The 19,272-nt window shown below is 53.2% G+C and overlaps 1 protein-coding gene across 2 annotated transcripts; it reads left to right on the top strand.

Moving 5' to 3' along the window:
• The first annotated feature begins 6,866 nt into the window (after positions 1-6,866).
• On the top strand, positions 6,867-19,239 carry PGAP6 (post-GPI attachment to proteins 6). 2 transcript variants are annotated; one of them, XM_049904683.1, is made up of 13 exons: positions 6,867-7,113; positions 9,787-9,964; positions 10,058-10,265; positions 10,344-10,474; positions 10,664-10,932; positions 11,009-11,304; positions 11,625-11,715; positions 11,795-11,918; positions 12,188-12,324; positions 12,501-12,679; positions 12,756-12,902; positions 17,250-17,366; positions 17,721-19,239. In XM_049904683.1, the coding sequence occupies exons 1-13, from the start codon at positions 6,993-6,995 to the stop codon at positions 18,015-18,017; spliced, it is 2,295 nt and encodes a 764-aa protein (XP_049760640.1). In that variant the 5' UTR covers positions 6,867-6,992; the 3' UTR covers positions 18,018-19,239. The 2 variants fall into 2 exon arrangements, with proteins under 2 accessions (XP_049760640.1, XP_049760639.1); XM_049904682.1 differs by lacking the exon at positions 6,867-7,113 and having other exon boundaries at positions 9,428-9,964.
• The last annotated feature ends 33 nt before the right edge of the window (positions 19,240-19,272 follow it).

Below are 19,272 nucleotides of genomic sequence, written 5' to 3'. Positions count from 1 at the left end.
GTCAAATGGTGGAAACAACCAAGTGTCCATTGATAGATGAATGGATAAACAAAATGTGGTATATACATATAGTATCTTTCCATCATAAAAAGACACAAAGTTCTGATGCATGCTATGACGTGGATAAACTTTGAAAATATATTCAGTGAAAGAGCCTGTTGCCACGGAGTTCATTTTGACTCACAGCAACCCTATAGGACAGAGTAGAACTGCCCCATGGGATTTTAAAGGAGCAGCTGGTGCATTCCAACTGCCGACCTTTTGGTTAGGTGCCAAGTTCTTGACCACTGTGCCTCCAAGGCTCTTTGAGTGAAAGAAGCCAGTCACAAAAGACCATATATTGTGAGATTCCACTTATATGAAATATCTAGGACAGGCAAATGCATGGAAACAGAAAGTAGATTAGAGATTACACAACATGTTCTTTATCCATTCATCTGTTATGATGTAGTTTGGCTGTTGTGTAATGATACAATCACTTTCATGATGACTCCTGGTATAATGTGATCACCTCCATGATGGGATCTACTGTGAGTAGCCAATCAGTTGAAAGGGAGTTTCCTTGGGTGTGTGGCCTGCATCCAATAGAGGTGGACTTTCTGGCAAGACTCAAAGGCTTTTGCTTGCTCTGGATCCTGCAGCTGACTCCTGTTCATCTGACCTCCAGTTCTTGGGACTTGAGCTAGCAGCTTACTGGCCATCTTGCCTGCCAGTCTCTGGATTCGCTGGTCATCATCGCAGCCTGTGAGCTGTAACCCTGCTGTCTGATTTGCTGATCTTGGGTTTACCAGCCCCTGCGGCTACATGAATCAGGAGAAGCCTCCAGCCTGACCCATGGACTTGGAACACTCTAGCCTCTACAACCTCATGAGCCATTTCCTTGATATAAATCTCTCTATACTTTACTGGTTTTGCTTCTCTAGAGAACCTAGCCAAAGGTAATGTATAATCAAATCTCAACAAATTTCAAATGACTGAAATCATATAATGTATGTTCTCTGTCCACTGCGGAATTAAATTTGAATTCAAAACAGAAGATAGGGGCCCCAGTGGTGCAGTGATTAAGAGCTGGGCTGCTAACCAAAAGGTTGGCAGTTCGAATCCACCAGCTGCTCCTTGGAAACCCTATGGGCAGTTCTACTCTATCGTATAGGGTCGCTATGAGTCAGAATTGACCTGATGGCAATGGGTTTGGTTTTTTTGATTTTATAAATATATTTATACACTTTACTAGTTTTGCTTCTCTAGAGAACCCAGCAATACACAAGCAAATCTCAGTAAGTTTCAAATGATTGAAATAGTACAAGGTATGCTCTCTGTCCACTAGAGAATTAAATAAGAACCCAGAACAGAAAGATAACTAGAAAATACCCAAATATCTAGTGCTGCTATAACAGAAATACCATAAGTGGATGGCTATAACAAAGAGAAGTTTATTTCCTCACAGTAAAGTAGGCTAAAAGTACAAATTCAGGGTGTCAGCTCCAGGGGAAGGCTTTCTCTCTGTGTGGGCCTTCTCATAGATGTTTCCCTGACTAGGAGCTTCTCTGCACGGAGACCCCAGGTCCAAAGGACACACTCTGCTCCAGGGACTACTCTCTTGGTGGTATGAGGTGCCCTCCTCTCTGCTTGCTTCCCTTTCCTTTTATCTCTTGTAAGATAAAAGGTGGTGTAGGCCACACCCCAGGGAAACTCCCTTTACATTAGATCAGGGATGTGACCTGAGCAAGGGTCTTACAATCACACTCCAATCCTCTTTAACAAAAAATTACAATCACAAAATGGAGGACAACCACACAATACCGGGAATCACGGCCTAACCAAGTTGACACATATTTTTGGAGAACACAATTCAATCTAGACAGTTGGATAAATATCTAGGAACAAAATTGGTAGATTGCATGGTAAGACTATATTTAGTTTATAAGAAACTGCTGAATGCATATTGCCATGTGAAAGAACCCAGTTTAAAAAGTCTACATACCGTGGGATTCTATTTATATGACGTTCTAGAAAAGGCAAACCATACTACAGAGACAATAAACAGATCAGTGATTGCTGGGAGCTTGGAGAGGAGGAGTTAAACAGGTGAAGCACAGGGGATTGTCAGAGCATGAAACTACTGTGATACTGTGCATTGTCAAAACTTATTGATCCTTACAGTGTAAAGAGTGAACTTTAATGTATGCACATGTAAAAATCTATTAGGAGATTAGGAGACCCCAGGATGGAATGCAGCCTGTGAGAAAAGACTCTAATTGTATTACAAACACATGGCATACCCTCACTGAAGGGGCTGGGAAAAAGGTGCTACCTGTGTAGCTATAGGGTCGCTGTGAGTCAGAATCCACTCGACGGCACTGGGTTAGGTTGGTTTTCGTGTAGCTTTGAGCATGAGTGGAGATTATAAGATTAAAGACAAAAGGAATGGCACACAAGCACTGTACTCTGGTTGGTAAAGTTGTTTCCCACAGGGGTACGTACGGGTTAACAATTCTGAAGTCACTGTGCATGTACACTGGGACTGAATAAATAAATAAATGGATGGTGAATGGTGGGAGGCAGGTTTCTCACTGTTGGAGGTAACAGACAAGCAAGGGAGAAGACTCCTGTCCTGATAACTGTCCCCTACCCCTGTCACCCTCTGCCAGTATATCTTTTCTGCCATTAAGACTGTGACTGGGCCCTGCCCTTGTCACTATGCTCCAATGCAACTGGACCTCCTTCCACATCCATTTAAAGCCAGAAGCCCTGGGGTCACTGCCTCATGCCTTCATCTTTAGTATCCAGTGCCTGAGACAGGAAGAGCGTACTTGTCCAGACAAAAAGGGGATAAATAAGAACCATATAGTGAGCTTTCTAAAACACTAACCTTTATTTAAGCATAATTCTAAGAGTACAAATTTCCAACTTTTTTGGTTGGAAAATGACCTTTCCTTTATGAAATAATGGAAACCTTGGTGGCATAGTAGTTGAGAGTTTGGCTGCTAACCAAAAGGTTGGCAGTTAGAATTCACCAGGCGCTCCTTGGAAACCCTGTGGAGCAGTTCTACTCTGTTGTATGAGGTCGCTATGAGTCAGAATCAACTTGACGGCATTGGGTTTGGTTTTTCTGATTTTATAAAATACTGATAATACATGATAGTTGGGCTTTAGTTTGTTTGTTCGTTTGTTTCCCAAAAAATTCAAAAAGATTCAGAAACCCTGTGTAGGTATCAAAACTTTTGGGGAGACTATTCCTATCTATGGAAACCCTGGTGGCATAGCGGTTAAGTACTATGGTTGCTAACCAAGAGGTTGGCAGTTCAAATCTACCAGGCACTCCTTGAAAACTCTGTGGGGCAGTTCTACTCTGTCCTATAGGGTCGCTGTGAGTTGGAATCGACTCGATGGCAACAGGCTTTTTTTTTCTTTTTTTTTTAATTCCTGTTTATGAAACCTGGATGTTTGGGCACCCCTAGTCTAGTTTATGCTGACAAGATGGGGCCTGCCCAGGGCCAGAGAGGGACAGTGACACCTCCCTCCCATCACAGAGGGTGAGGTCCAGCCCTGCTCTTGGAAACCTGCAGTTGGGGCGGGGGGAGTAGGACAGCCATATAGCACAGAGGGAAGGGTTTATTCCAACCTGGGGGAAGGTGGGTGGTAGAGGAGGCGTTGACTTGGACAAGTGGGGAAGGGGAAGGGAGAGACAGCCAGGAGTGTCTGAGGGTCTTGAACAATCCTACACCACCGTTCAGGGATGAGCATCTTGCCTTTGGCTGGAGGGAATATTTGTTTAGGGAGCAGTGGGAGGTGAGGCCAGAGTGCCACCCTGGCCAGTGGTAGAGGCACACTCCTAGGGGCCCCCAGGAGGAGCGTTTGGGAAAGGAAGGTTTGAGCAAGCAGGGAGGCAAGTGGGCCGGGGGAGGGGCAGCAGGGAGAATGGGCAGCGCTGCTTCCTGCCAACAGCCCTGGGACCAGGAGCCCTGGAACATCCCTGGAACCCAAGCCCTGCAGCTCTCCCACTGGACATTTGGTTAAATTGGATTTTTTTTTTCTTTTGTTATACCTTTTATCCAAAGTAAACATAGTGATGTTCCTTACGGTCAGCTGTCAAGCACGTGGACTATCTGGAAACAGGGCCCGCTCCAGCAGTGAGGGTACAGCAGTCAATGCTTCCAGGCTCTCACCCAAAGACGGAGTAGAGCCAGTGGAGCTGAGGGGGCTCCAGTTCATTTGGAAATGGGTTACACCCGTGTGGCCCACTGTTACGGATTGAATTGTTGGAGGTTCAGGTCCACCCAGAGGTACCTCAGAAGAAAGGCCTGATGATCTTCTTCCAAAAAATCAGCCATTGAAAACCTCATGGAGTGCAGTTCTACTCTGACACACCTGAGTGTGCCATGCATGAGTCAAGGTTGACTCAACAGCATCTGGTTTTCCATTGCTAATGCCAATGCTCTATTACTTTAAAAAAATGACTCCATGTTCACCAGCCCCAATATGAGGCATTCGGGGTCTGCTGACCTCCTCCGTAAGAAAGGCCTAAACCTGGCGGAGAACTTGGGGTACAGGAACCAAGCTGGACTCATGACTCCTCAGGGTGCCACACTCATCAAGGGCCCTCGGAGTGAGGAGGGCTCAGCTGGAGATTCTGGAGCCTACCCAGGAGAAGGGGCAGGGTCTTAGACTTTTGCTCATGCCTCCTGTTCCCTGAGTGATCTCAGTGGGTGCAGCTAAGGGCTAAAATCCTGCCTAAAAAAAATATATATATATATATATATATATATTTTTTAACCTAGCTCAGGAAAATTCTGAAATTGACCTGTCCCTTTAAATTTAGCAGAGCTGGGGAGGGCCCAGCCCAGATTCCGAGGGCACAAAGGAGTTCTTATAGAATTTGCACCCTGGGCTTCCTTCCTCCTTGGCCTCTACCCTCTACCCTGCTCTGCCTTGGGCCTGCCTTGGGCTGGCCCTGTCAGCCTCCCCTCCCTTCCTGGCCAGAAGAATGAGTTCATTCACATAGTACAAAGGTCAAAAGGTGCCACAGGTAGAGTGTGAAAAGCCCCGTCCCCCAGAGTCAGCCAGTGACCCTGCTGGGTCCTACAGAGACATTCTTTGATGCATGTATATAAAGCGTGTTTTTCGTTTTCCACAAAAATGGCAGCCCACAGCCCATCAGGACTTAAAGAGATTCCTGTTTTTTCCCATTTGCAGCCACGTTCTATCATGGTGTTTATCTCATGGGATGGAAACTCATGACGCAAATGCCCAGTTGTCTAACGGCCAGCACTTGCGTGTTTCCTCCCCACTGCAGTGATGTTGCTGTGTCAGACAATCCGTGAATGCATCCGCAGGGAGAATGCATGGGTGTGGGCTCACACAGCCTGGGTTATTTTGGTATTTGTGTTACCAGTATTGGGTTGTTTGGGTAGATGTGTCAGAGGCTTCCATGAGGTTCATCCTAACCACATCCCCACTATAACATCTGTGGGCCTATACAGTGTGATCACTCTTTGGTCTACCATCGATTTGTAAGGTAATAAAAAGGCACCTCAATTTGTTGTGATTTGCATTTTTCTAAGATGGGCGGGTTACTCTGAGTCGGAATCTACTCAATGGCACTGGTTTTAAGATGCGAGGCTGAACACCTTCCTGTCTAACATTTGCATATCCTTTTCCGGAACTCTGTAACTGTAACCTTTAATTATTTATTTATTTTGGAGTGTTGGTATTTTTCTATTGATTTGTAGGACTGCTTTATTATTAAGATCTTCATTTTTTAATTTTATTAAAATTAGCCGTTTGTGGTAAGAGTCACAAGCTTGTCATCCTCCACCCCCCAGTTTAGGGCTTGTGTTTCTACTTTGCTTATCCTATAGGGTCGCCATGACTCGGAATCGACTCGATGGCACTGTTTTTTTTTTTTTTTTAATGCTAGTTTTGCTCTGCAGAAAGTTTTGATTCCCACAAGGTTGAATTTCTAAGTCTTGCCTCTGATGTCTTCAGGATTCTGTGTCATACTTAGAAAGGCTTTCTCTTCCCCAAGGCTGAAAAAGTTTCCCCAAGTTTTATCCTGACTTATCGTTTCTTTTTGCTTAAATCTTTAAGCAATTTGCAATCTACCCTGGTGTACGGGTGTTAGTCCCACTCACTGATGTGTACTAAGTTCCCACAGGTGCATACATCTCTTTCATCTTCCCATACAGGTGTGCGTTTCGAACACACGCCTAGAGGATTTGTGGTTGAAGGGCGCGGGAGGCCAGCCCTGGGTAGTCCAGCTCTGGAAGTCTAAAACCCGGTCTACGAGGGCGGAGCAGAACTCCGCTGAAGGGTGGGGGCAACTCCGTCGGGTCCCGGGTAGAGGCTGCCGTTCCTCCACGGGCCTCCACGAGACCGCCACATCCTACTCCGCCGTCCTTATGCCGGGGTGCACGCGAACTCACAGACCCTTCTGCCCGGTGGACTCGCAGCGCCCGAAGGAAGCGTTTGGGGTGCTTCTCCTCTCGCATCTCCAGTGCGTTCCAATTCCCGCTCCATACCCCCCTCAGTCCCACGTCCCAAGCGGCCCCCTCTGTTCTACCTCCTTCGCGCGCACTGCGTGACCCTCCTTCCCATCCCTCCCTGCTACCCAAACCGCGCGCCGGGTCATTGTCCGCCCTCTACCCGCGCCACCCTCTGACCCGCTTCCCTACACGCTACCCTCCCGCCCGGCGCACCCCCACCTCTGCGCGCGCTCTCCGCCGGCCCCCCATGTCCCCGGCCTCCCCGCCTGCCTCCCCCCTGCCCCTCGCCCGCCTCGGACCGGGCTGCCTGTGGGGCGGGGCTTCGCAGGCGGAAGTACCCGGGGCGCTCGCGGCGGGACCCGCCGGGACCATGGGAGCCCGGAGCAGAGCCCGAGGCGGCGGCGGAGGCGGTGGCTGTAGCCGCCGTGGCGGCAGCGGCTGCCCGGGCGGCGGCGGGGGCGGGCGGCCGGGAACGCTGTCCAGGTAGCCCCGGCGGAGCACGGAACCATGGGCCGGGCTGGCACCGGGGCCGGGGGCGCGGCGGCCGCAGTAGCGGGGCCGTTCCTGCTGCTGCTGCTCCTGCTCGCTCGGCCCCCGCCCGCCGGCGCGGGCGACAGCCGGAGGAGCGGTGAGCTACGGGGCAGGCGGGGAGCGCCATCTCAGAGGCGCGGGCGGGGTGGGGCCGGGATTGTGACTCACCTGGAGGTACCTGTGCGCTCGCCGGCGCTGCGCAGGGCCGAGCTTCCCACCCTGGCTGGGGCACCCCGCGTCCAAGCGGTCGCGGTGGAAAGGACGCTCAGCGAGCACCCTGAGTCCCCAGAGCCCGGCTGGGCCGACGAACCGCTCCGAACATGCCCTCCCGCCCTCCTCCTGGGGGTAGGCGCCCGGCACCGAGGTGCAGGGGACCAGAGGACTCAGCTTGGGACTCAGCTGGAGACCCGCTCGGGAAGGAACCAGGCAGTCGGCTTCCAGAGCCCACCTGGCCCGGGAGTGGGGCGGAGATGGGAGAAAGTTGCTCAGTTAGACCCCAGAGCAGGAGCTAAAGAGTGAAGAGCTCAGGTCCATCCCGGACTCAGGGCGACTGCGACCCTAGTTACTTTCTCTGGAGGCCCTGCTGGACTCTGGGCGGCCCTGTCCAAGGAACACCGTGGGCCAGGGTAGGTCCGGAGAGTAGGTTGGGAACTTGTTGGGTGCCTGGCATTTCTGTCCCCGAGTGAGTTCACCCACACTGAGGCCCAAGGAGGTGGCTGGAGGGGGGTGCCATTCCCTCAGAGTTCTGCATGGGGCAGGATCTCCCTGGACCTATGGGATGATGAGTACCTGCCTCCTGCCCCAAGGCTGGATGGACCCAGATGGGAGCCGGTGGGGGCAGAGGCAGCTCCAGGGAGGCCAGTCTGAGAGTTCCAGCAGGTACACCAGAGGTAAGAAACCTGCTAGAGGACTCCCAAGCCCACCAAGCCCAGCCCCTATTCCCAGCATACAACATGGCCAGGGCCTCTCTGCTTAGGGCCCCAACTTTCTGGGTCCTGGCTCCTCCCCTGCCTTCTCTGAAATCTTGCTCCTTTGAGCTCCTGTTTCTTCTGAGGTTGTGTCTTCTGGTGCTGAGCTTGGTACAGCTTGAAATGAAAGGTTTCCCAGAGGACTGAGCCCCTCAGCCCCTTCCGCCTCTGCCTGCCCAGGTGCCATGTTTTTGGGGTCTGTGGTTGGGAGGTTTTCCCAGCAGACTGCCCTGGTTTGGGGCTCCCCTCACTCTGCATCCCAGGAACGGCTTAAGACTTTCTTCCTTGCTCCCTCCAGCCCTCAACCTGTGTCCTTGGAGGCCAGTGTAGGTGGGGCAGGATGGTCCCCCTCATCTTCCCTGGGGTCAGAGTTGTGACCTCCACATTCAGTAACTACTTGGCATGCTCACCAAGATAACTGTGGGCATCTCGGCTGGAAAGCCAGGGGAGGCCATGTTATACACTGGGAATGGGGGCTAGGCTTAGGAGTCCTGGAGCCCATCTCTGGTGTACCAGCTAGAGCTCTCAGCTGAGCACCAGGTATACTCTGAGGCTGGTCAGGCTAGGAGGCCACAGTATTCCAAGCTGAAGTGGCCTGAGGCCTTGTTCCTGAAGCTCCTGTCCCCTCCACCTGGGGGATGGAAGGCAGCCAAGTTTCAGCCCCCCAGAGGTCCTGGGGTCTAGGGTGGAGGAGGTCTGCCCCAACCACAGCACTTTAGGTTCTAGCTGTGCCATCATGTCATCACGGGGGCAGCAGTGGCCTCAGGAGTGCCCAGGTGCCCGGCCTGATGTGTGGGACCCTGGTGGGCAGGGCCTGTGGCTTTGGCGGCCCCCCTGGTGGGCTCCTTGAGCTGGCACTGGCTGTTGTTGTCTTTTCTCCAGTTCCTCCACTGGGGGGAGGGAGTGGTCATGAGGCTGGCAAGAGAACTGGCTGTCGTCTGGCTCCCTCACGTGCTCCCCTGGAGGGTCCTGAGCCTGCAGCTCCCCTGTGGACAGAAGGAGGCTACCTGGCAGCCATGGGCCGGGGGCACCCAGCTTAAAGGAGAGCCGTCGCACCCTGCTGCGTCCACAGTACTTCTTCCTGCTTCTGCCCTAAGCTCTTTAGCCTTGAAGGGAGGCGCGCTGGAGGGAGGTGCCGTTCACCTCAGGTGGCCCAGAGAGGGGAGGGCACGGCCCAAGGTCACTTGGGCATGAGGCATAGAGCCAGATCCTAGGCCTGACTGGCTACCGCCTCCCCCCACCCCACCCCACCCCCACCGAGTACAGAGAGTGCCCAGGAAGTGCCTGTTCTGGGGGGGGAGTTCCTGGAGCCCATTGCCCAGGGCAGATGAAAGGAGGGACAGGACTCACCATGACCATGCCACATTCTTTAACATGAGCCAGGGGCTGGCATGCAGGGAGGGAGCAGGGCTTGGGGCGGACTGGGAGCCAGGGTCTCTGAGGTTACCCCTGCTTTTAAGGGGTGGGTGCTGGGAGGGCTGCAGGTGGTTGTTCTGGAAGTTGTGACATGGGTATGAGATGAAGGGAGAGGGAGATGAGCACCTGGAGCAAGAGGCAGAGAGAGCTGAGATGTTCTGAGTCTGAGGCTGTGAAGGGGGCCATGTGGGCCAACAAGGTACGCTGCTCCCCAGGTGGAGCATTGCTTTTGGATCTGCAGACTTTGCGCAGGGATGGGGGGCTTGAGGGGACACTTAACATCTTGGGCTTCTGCCAGCCAGAGACAGTGCCAGGGGCCAGAGGGCTGCAGAGATCTTGCCAACGTCATCTTCGCCTTCGGGCTGATGCAGCACATGTCCCTGCAGATGTGTGGCTCGTGTCTGAGCTCTTCTCACAGACCCCGCAGCAGCTCTCCTTCTACAGCTGGTACGGCAGCGCCAGGCTCTTCCGCTTCCGGGTGCCTCCAGCCACTGTCCTGCTGCGCTGGCTGCTGCAAGTGTCCCGGGGCAGTGGCCCCTTGTGCTCAGATGTGGAGATCACTGTGTATGCACCTCTCTGCCCTGCCTGTGCCCCAACAGCCAGCCCACACCCCAAGCTGGCCAGGTTGCACCCTGACACCTTGCTGTCCCACCCTAGACACTTCCGCTATGGCGCTCCTCCAGTCATCAATCCCCTGAACACCAGCTTCCCTGACAACACCTCAGTGCCACCCTCCTTCCAAGTGCGAATGCTGCTGAGTGCGATGCTACAGAGCAACGCCTCTGTCAACGTCTCCCATCCAGCATCTGGGGACTGGTTTGTGGCTGCCCACCTGCCCCCCTCTCCCGAGAAGATCCAGGTGAAGGTGAGGGACCATTTCCCCTGCTCTGGCTGCCGAATGGGCAACCAGCCCTCCTGCCTCTCAACCTGACTCTCTGTCCAGGGCTTCGTCCCCTCCTGTGCCTACATCTTCCAGCCAGACATGCTGGTCCTGCGGGCAGCTGAAATCTCTGTGCTGGAGCCTGACATGCCCCTACCACAGACCCTCTTTCTTTCACGCTCCAGCTACCTCAAGTGAGCCAGGGGCTGGGGAGGCAGGTGTGGGGATGTTTGAACCCTTGCAGATGGGGGAGAGGGTGGCACCGCCTTGGCCAGTAATCTCTCTGGGAGTGAGAGTGGGCAGACGTCTGGCCCCTGACATCGCCCTGCCTGTTTACCCTCCACCCCCTGGGGGGAGCTCCAGAGCCACCCATCCTCCTGCAGGGTCTTCATCCCTGAGTTCACACAAGAGCTGCTGCTTGAGCTGCAGGACTGTGCTTCCAACGGGAGCCAGGCCTGCCCTGTGCGCCTGGCCGTGGGCTCGGTCACCTTGCCTAGTGATTTCCGGAGGGTGCTCAGCTGCACTGGCCACCCCTTGCCCTGCCGCCTGCTGCTGCACTCCCCACCCTGGGACCGGTGGCTGCAGGTGACAGCTGAGAGCCTGGTGGGGCCCCACGTCATGGTGGCCTTCAATGCCGTGGCCACCCTCACAGGTGGGCTGCATGGGTGGCGGGCAGGCAGGGGTGGTTCTCCCTGGCTGCATCTTTAGCTGACCCTGTCCTCTGGCAGCCTGCAGGCCGTGGACTGTGAGCACCCAGCACCACCTACAGGGCAGCCCCAACCAGAGCCATAATGTCTCCAATGGCCCCCAGGACCCCAACCATAGTGGCGGAGCAAGTGACTCCTGCTGCCTCATGAGCTACCCTGTGCTGCGGGAAGACATGGATGTGGTGTCTGTGCGCTTCCGGCCTCTGGACAGGGTCTCTGTGGTTGTGTGGCCCGACGTGCCCTCTGTGCTGCAGCTGTACCTTAACACGGGCATGGACAGCGGAGGCTCCCTCACCATCTCACTGCGGGCTAACAAGGTACCCCTACTCCCCAGGGCTGGTCTGTGGATGACTTGGGCCCACAGGGGCTCTGGCTGGGGTAATGTTGCCTCAAGCTGATTTTATCCACAGAGACAGGGTTCTGGCAACCAGGTGACACCAGCCAGGTGTTGGGCCAGATGGGGGTCTGCTGGAGGGACGGGCTACACCTGAGGAGTTGGGGCAGTGGGGTGGGCTGAAATCTGAGAGGCAGGCTCCAGGCAGGTATCCCAGGCAGACACTAGTGGCCTCAGGTGGACGTCAGCGCTGCCTTTCTGGGTCGCTCTGGGCCTGGGCCAACTCTGACCACCTTCCTCCAGACCATGGTCAAGAACAGCACTTTGGTGGTGGCCTGCGTGAATGCCGCCTCCCCTTTCCTCAGCTTTAATACTTCGCACAACTGTACCACAGGTGTGTGGGCTGGTGGGCGGCAAGTGGTTCCAGGCCGAGTACTCTGGCCTGCTCCGCCGACCAGGCCTTCCTCCCCCAGCCTTCTTCCAGGGCCACCCGCTGACCCTGAGCGCCACATCCCGGCAGGCCAACCTCATAGTCCCCTTCCCAGAGACAGAAAACTGGTACCTATCCCTGCAGCTCATGTGTCCCAAGAACCCCAAGTGAGTGAACCTGGGGCCTGGGGGGGAGTACTGCCACGTCACTGGGGCTGGCCACCTGCCTGCCCTTTGGTCATTCCTGAAGCAGCCCCAGGACCAGCATGGAGCCCTGGAGGGATTCCTGGGCCTCGTGGGGAGAGGGGAGGCAGAGCTTACGGCTCCAGACTGTCAGACCAGGGATGGGCGTGGGGCTTTTTTCTGGGTTCGGGGGTCCATGGGTCTGCAGGAACACTGACAGGTAGCCGCCTGCCTTCCTGTGTGTCCCCCCACAGGGAGTGTGAGCAGGACAAGGTACATGTAGAGATGACCCTGTACCTGGTGCCCTGTGTGAACGACTGTGGACCCTACGGCCAGTGCCTTCTGCTCCGCAGACACGGCTACCTGTATGCAGGCTGCAGCTGCAAAGCTGGTAAGGGCTAGCTGAAGGCATGGGGGGGTAGGCGTCCTCCCAGCCCCCCACCTCTGCTCACGGCCACTGGCACAGGCACAGTGTGGCACCCCAGGAGGAGAGCAGCCTGCCTCCTGGCCTTCCCTGCAGGGGCCTGGGTGGGGGCTGAGCCTCACCGTACTGCTCTGTGTCCACAGGGTGGCGCGGCTGGAGCTGCACGGACAACAGCACGGCCCAGACAGTGACGCAGCAGACAGTGGCTGCACTGTTGCTCACCCTCAGTAACCTGGTATTCTTGGCCCCCATTACCGTCTCTGTCCAACGTGCCTTCCTGGTGGAGGCCTTTGCCTACACCTACACCATGTTCTTCTCCACGGTAGGCCCCGCAGGGACCCTGGGGCGGGTGTACAGGTGGGCGGGCAGCAGGGCCAGGCACTCACTGTCCCCACCAGTTCTACCATGCCTGCGACCAGCCGGGGGAAGCTGTGCTGTGCATCCTCAACTATGACACGCTGCAGTACTGCGATTTCCTGGGCTCTGTGGTGTCCATCTGGGTCACCATCCTGTGCATGGCGCGACTAAAACCTGTCCTGAAATATGTGAGTGCCCCTTCCAATATCTGGGATCCAGGGGAGCAGAGACAGGATTGAGGGAGCAAGTGAAGGGAGAGCATCCTGTGTGCCCTTAGAAAACCATGTCTTCCCAGCACCCTTATAGGAGCAGGGCCAGCTGTTCAGCGGATGCTAGGAAGGAAGGTGGTGGGCAGGGCTAGCCAGGTGCCCAGCACACCTCTCCTGGGGCCTGGCCCTCTACCCAAGGCCAGAGTTCCCCCAAGAGCCTCTGACCACACTCCTAGTCCCTGGTGTAGGAGTCTTTGTGGCTTTTCTGCTGTGGCTGGGACTGGCCAATGGGGACACCCGCCCTGGTGCCCAGAAGCTACTGTCCTCAGCACCACTCCCTCAGCTCTGAGAACCAGGAACTGCCACCCAGGGCCTGCTCCGAGGGGTGCCTCAGGAAATCCCCGGCTTGGAAGAATCCCAGGGTGCACTGGGCTGAGTGTCTGGGGCCATAAACTTGCAGAAAGGGGAGAACTGCTGGCTATGGCCAGAGGCCTGTGTGTGATGAGATATGTGACTCATCAGCTCTTTATATAGCTCAAAGGTGATTGAGTTAAGACACACCCTACACTGATACGTCTCATTAACATAAGAAAGAAAATCCTATTTCCAAATGGGATTACATCCATATATGTAGGGCTTTAGGATTTGCAACACATTTTTTTTTCTTTTTATTTATCGTGCTTTAAGTGCAAGTTTACAAATCAAGTCAGTCTCTCATACAAAAACTTACATACACCTTGCTATGTACTCTGAGCTGCTGTCCCCCTAATGAGACAGCACACTCCTCTCCACCCTATATTCCCTGTGTCCATTCAACCTGTCCCCCGCTGCCTTCTCATCTCGCCTCCAGACAAAAGTTGCCCGCATAGTCTCATGTGTCTACTTGAGCCAAGAAGCTCACTCCTCACCGATATTATTTTCTGTCTTAGAGTCTAGTCCAGTCCTTATCTGATGAGTTGGCTTCGGGAATGGTTCCAGCATAGGGCTAACAAAGGATCTGGGGACTGTGAACTCCAGGGTCCCTCTAGTCTCAGTCAGACCATTAAGTCTGGTCTTTTTACAAGGATTTGAGGTCTGCATCCCACTGTTCTCCTGATCCATCAGGGATTCTCTGTTGTGTTTCCTGTCAGGGCAGTCATCGGTGCTAGCCAGGCACCATCTAGTTCTTCTGGTCTCAGTCTGATGTAGTCTCTGCCTTATGTGGCCCTTTGTATCTCTTGGGCTCATCTTTACCTTATGTCTTTGGTGTTCTTCATTCTTCTTTGCTCCATGTGGGTTGAGGCCAATTGATGCATCTTAGATGGCCGCTTGCTAGCATTTAAGATGCCAGATGCCACTTGCCAAAGTGGGATGCAGAGCGTTTTCTTAATACATTTTGTTATCCCAATTGACCTAGATGTCCCCTGAAACCATGGTCCCCAAACCCCGGTCCCTGCTTCCCTGGCCTTCGAAGTGTTCAATTGTATTCAGGAAACTTCTTTGGTTTTGGTTTAGTCCAGTTGTTCTGACCTCTTCTGTATTATGTGTTGTCTTTCCCTTCACCCAAAATAGGTCTTGTCTACTATTTAATTAGTAAATGCCCCTCTCCCTCCCTCCCTACCCTCGTAACCATCAAAGAATATTTTCTTCTGTGTTTAATCTTTTTTTTGAGTTCTTGTAATAGTGGTCTCATACAATATTTGTCCTTTTGCAACTGACTAATTTCACTCAGCATAATGCCTTCCAGATTCCTCCATGTTATGCTTCACGGATTCATCATTGTTCTCAATCGTTGCGTAGTATTCCATTATGTGAACATACCATTATTTATCCCGTTATCTGTTGATGGGCACCTTGGTTGCTTCCAACTTTTTGCTATTATAAACAGTGCTGCAATGAACATGGGTGTGCATATATGTGTTCTTGTGAAGGCACTTATTTCTCTAGGATATATTCCAAGGAGTGGAATTGCTGGCTTATATCGTAGTTCTATTTCTAGCTTTTTAAGGAAGCGCCAAATCAGTTTCCAAAGTGGTTGTAGCATTTTACATTCCCACCAGCAGTGTATAAGTGTTCCAGTCTCGCCACAATCTCACCAACATTTATTATTTTGTACAACACATATTTTTGAGGGACACAGTTAAGTCTATAACATTCTATCCGTTTTCCCCCCAAAATTCATGTCCTCCCCACATACAGAACACACTCACCCTATCATATCTCAAAAGTCTTAACTCCAAGTCCCAGATCTCATCTTCTGAATCATCTAATCAAGTATGGTTGAGACTCTGGGCATATTCCGTTCTGGGGCAAAATTCCTTTCCACTTCTGGACCTGTAAAATCCAGAATACAAGTTATCTGCTTGCAAAGTACAATGGTGAAACAGGCACAGGGTAAACATTTTCATTACAAATGGGAGAAACTGGAGGGAAAGAAAGGGTAACATGCACCAAGCAAGTCCAAAACCCAGTAGAAAAAATTTCCTTCTGTCCGAAGGTTTGAAAATAATCCTTTTCTCTGGGACCATCTGGTTGGAGGCCTCTAGGCCCTGGGCATGAGCCCTGCCCTCCGGGCCCACTGCGACAGCAACTCTGCTCCCTCAGCTTCGAGTGGCCCCATCCTCTTAGTATATCTGTCTGAGTGGCAACCCAGACTGTTGACTCTGGTAAACTCCGTTCTCTTGCCCCTTTGGCAAGGCTGCCCTGCCCTCCCAGCTTTGGGCAAGGCCTCATCCTTTTGGCCCTCCTGAAAGGCATCCCCATACTCTGAAACCGAGTAGGTAGAGATCTGACTCTGAAGCCTAGCTGGTGGTTTTGCCAAACTTTGAAACAAAGGCAGCTGTTTAGTCCTATAAAATAGAAGCAGCCCTGCCCACTATGGTTCCTCTAGCAGTTCTACTGACATTGAACTGTTTCTGGGATGGTGCCTTCCTTTTCTTGGAGAACAACAGATGCTTGGAACCAAGTCAGTCCACTGGCCTGTTTCTGGCCTGTAGAATTACAGGAGGCAGCCAGCTCCCTTCATTTTGTACAGTCTCTGTCCGTTTCAGACTAAGCTGATGGGATTTTTACATGGGTGGTTGAATAGATGCATCAGCCACAGGCTTAATCTCTTGAACAAAAGATTGAGTCCCCATGTCCTTGGTGAGATTTCTGGAACACATGTCCTTAGTTTGTACAACACAGCTTTCCAAATTTTTATGTTTGAGTTTTATCTTTAATAGTTAGCTTTAAGTACATCTCTTTCCTCTCAAATTTTACTGTAAGCAGCAAGGAGAAACCACGCAGCTCCTTTAAGAGCTTGCTTAGAAATTTTCTCCCAAATATCCAAGTTTATCACTTACAAATTCTGCTTTCCACCAACATTTGAGCATAATTTAGATAAGTTCTTTGACACTGCAAAAAAGCATCACCTTCCCTCCAATGTCCGATTTACATGTTCATCATGTCTTTTTAAAGTCTCATCAGAAGTACATTTTAACGTCCACATTTCTAGCAACATTCTGTTTGTGACAATAGAAGCTCTCATCACAACTCACAATTCTTTTTGAGCCCTCATCAGAATCATCCTTAATGTCCATAATTCTATCAACAGGCTCTTCAAGGCAACCTAGGGCCTTACTGTGAAGCACATCAAAATTCCTCCAGATTCTACCCATTAACCAATCACATTTTAGGTGTCTGTTAGAGCAGCATCCCACTCTCTGTTCCCAATGCTGTCTTAGTTTCTCTGGCGTTCCTTGGCAGTCTTCACGTGGCATGTATCTTCTCATTTGTGCTTCTTTCTTTGTGCCTAATCTGTTCTTTTTATGTCTCAAATGTGATTGGTTTAAAACATGCCCTATACTGATAGGTCTCATTAATGTAACAAAGGAAGTCCTATTCCAAATGGGATTACATCAACATGTATAGGGGTTTAGGATTTATAACACATATTTTTTGGGGGGGCACAATTCTCCCCAGGGAACAGCTGGAGACTGAGGCCTCCCTGCTTGGAGTCCCTGGAAGCCCAGGGATACAGAGCCTGGGGGATGGGGGCACCAGCTGTAGCTGTTCTGTGTGTGCTACAGTGGGTGGATGAAATTGGGGAGTACCACCTTCCAGTTCCCCCCAAGGCACCCTGCCTGGCTCACAAATCTTGGTGCTTCAAGCATACCTATTTACCTGCAGACAGGTCAGTGGGGACACTGGGGCCCAGCAGTATGGGAGCTGGAGGCGGGAGCGGCTTCCCTCCTGGCCAGCAAAGCAGCGATAAGGGGCAATGGTGGAAGCTAGCAGTATCACCAGCGTGCCCAGGCACCCTGCTCCCACCAACTCCTGTGACCTATGGCCAATCTCTGTACACAGGTCCTGTTTCTCTTGGGCACACTGGTCATCGCCATGTCGCTGCAGCTGGACCGCAGGGGTGCCTGGAACATGATGGGGCCCTGCCTCTTTGCCCTTGTGGTCATGGTTTCCATGTGGGTAAGGAGCCAGGGCAGACAGGCCTTCCTATTGCACCCTCCCACCAATGGACAAAGCCCAGCCCAGCTAAGAGCTTCCAGCAGACACCCATTCCAAGAGGAGAGAATGTGGCCCCTTGCTGTGATCGCCAGCTCCCTGCCTGGGCCCAAGTCCTCTGCCCTGCCAAGTGCTGGCTGTGGCCATACCAGGACTCTTTGGGCCTGAGGCCTGAACCCCAGGACCAGCGGCCTCCACGCCCTGGGTCCCCCTCCCAGGCCACCCTCATTATTCCAATTCCTGGACCCAGGTGGGCTCCTGTGCCCGCTGCCCCCACTGCCGTGCCCACCCCAACCCCACCACACCCGTTTGTCCTAGGTGTACCGCTGTGGGCGCCGATGCCACTGCTACCCCACCTCATGGCAGCGCTGGGCCTTCTACCTGCTGCCTGGCATCTCCATGGCCACTGTGGCCGTGGCCATCTACACCTTCATGATGACCAGTGACAACTACTACTACACCCACAGCCTCTGGCATGTGCTGGTGGCCGGGAGTGTGGCCTTCCTGCTGCCGCCATGCGAAGAACACACGGAGCCCTGGGCCTGTGTGCAGAGGCTCCCTTGCCATTACCAGATCTGCAGGAATGACCGAGAGGAGCTGTACGCTGTGACGTGATGGCAGGCGGGTGGGTGGGCAGGACAGGGAGAGAGACCCTGTCCAGACTGATTTACAAACGAATAAAAGTGCCCTGAGCAGCCTCCTGGCTCTGTCCTCGAGAGAGGGCCATCACCCTCCCAGCACAGTGGGGCTCCCTGGGCACTGTCAACTCAGTCCCCCTGCCATCTGACAGGTCAGTGGCAGCTAGGGCTGAAGCTGGCAGGACCAAGTATAGGCTGTCCAGGCCTCTTGGGAGGGTAGTTTGATTGGAGACATGGAGAAAGTCTTCCCATTGCCCTGTCCCTGTGAGGGTGTGCTCTGATCTTGGGGCAGGGAGGCCAGAGCCCCACTTCTCATGGGCGGAGTGGGTTACACCTGAGTGCCAGCAGCCCTGGTGGGCACCCCTCTGCTGCCATCACCATGGGTAGAGGTGCCATGGTTACCGAAGCTGATGGGCACAGGGGATGCAGGGCCAGCCCACTATGGGGTAACTCTCCCATGTGGGCCCAGAGGGGAGCCCTGGGAGGGTGATGTGTGCTGCCCAGGGGGCGTAGTCCCACAGGGCAAACCTGGCTCCCTGGGGAGTATCCGGTTGTAGGGCCTGGGAGCCCAAACAGTGGCTGTCCCTTGCACTGGGCCATGCTTGGAGAAGGGCTTCCTGGTCCCCAGGCCTTTTTTGATGCTCTGTCCTGGGAAGCAGGGGAAAGGGGCTGTTGGTTGGGGACACTGCCCAGCCCTTCCCTGAGGCCACAGTGTAGGGGGCAACCCTCCAGAGGTTGGTTGCCAAGCCTAGGTAGGCCAGGCAGTGTCCGGTGGAGAACACAGCCTACCCCTGGGGATACTCCTTCTGTCCAGGGTGTGTCTCCCGGCCTCCCTCAACCCCAGTTACCGCACACTTGGCTATTGAAGCATCTTCCAGGCTTCTAAAAGGGAACCCTGTATATTGGTGTATAGAATTGGTGTATATTGGGGATAGAATTTTTTCTGAATTAAGACATTTTTATGTAGCTTTTATTTTGCAATGACTGGTGAATTTTATATATTCTGCAATGATTTCCAAGTCAAACGAGGTCTGACGTTGTCTGCTGAACGAGGGAAGGACAAATAAGCTCGGCCGGAAGTCCTTGATCCGCCTGTCTGCGCCGCCGTTCGCGGAAAACGCGACGCCTCACTTTGCTGACGGTGCCTTGGGCAGACGCTGTCTCCGCAGGGTGTTTTCCCTGGTCCCTAAAGAGGAGGAAGGGGCGGGACGAGGGATAGATGGATAGGCTCT

Source organism: Elephas maximus, chromosome 12 (genome assembly GCF_024166365.1).
Source record: "Elephas maximus indicus isolate mEleMax1 chromosome 12, mEleMax1 primary haplotype, whole genome shotgun sequence".
Taxonomy (NCBI): Eukaryota; Metazoa; Chordata; class Mammalia; order Proboscidea; family Elephantidae; genus Elephas; species Elephas maximus.
Note: the sequence above shows the minus strand (reverse complement) of the source record. Positions and strands in the feature narration are given on the sequence as shown.

Bases quoted from the DNA above. Each gene is read 5' to 3' on its own strand.
- PGAP6 (XM_049904682.1), top strand. From the start codon at position 9,519: ATGAGCACCTGGAGCAAGAGGCAGAGAGAGCTGAGATGTTCTGAGTCT. The intron at 10,266-10,343 runs GTGAGGGACCAT...CTCTCTGTCCAG, and splicing joins CCGAGAAGATCCAGGTGAAG to GGCTTCGTCCCCTCCTGTGC. The intron at 11,919-12,187 runs GTGAGTGAACCT...GTCCCCCCACAG, and splicing joins ATGTGTCCCAAGAACCCCAA to GGAGTGTGAGCAGGACAAGG.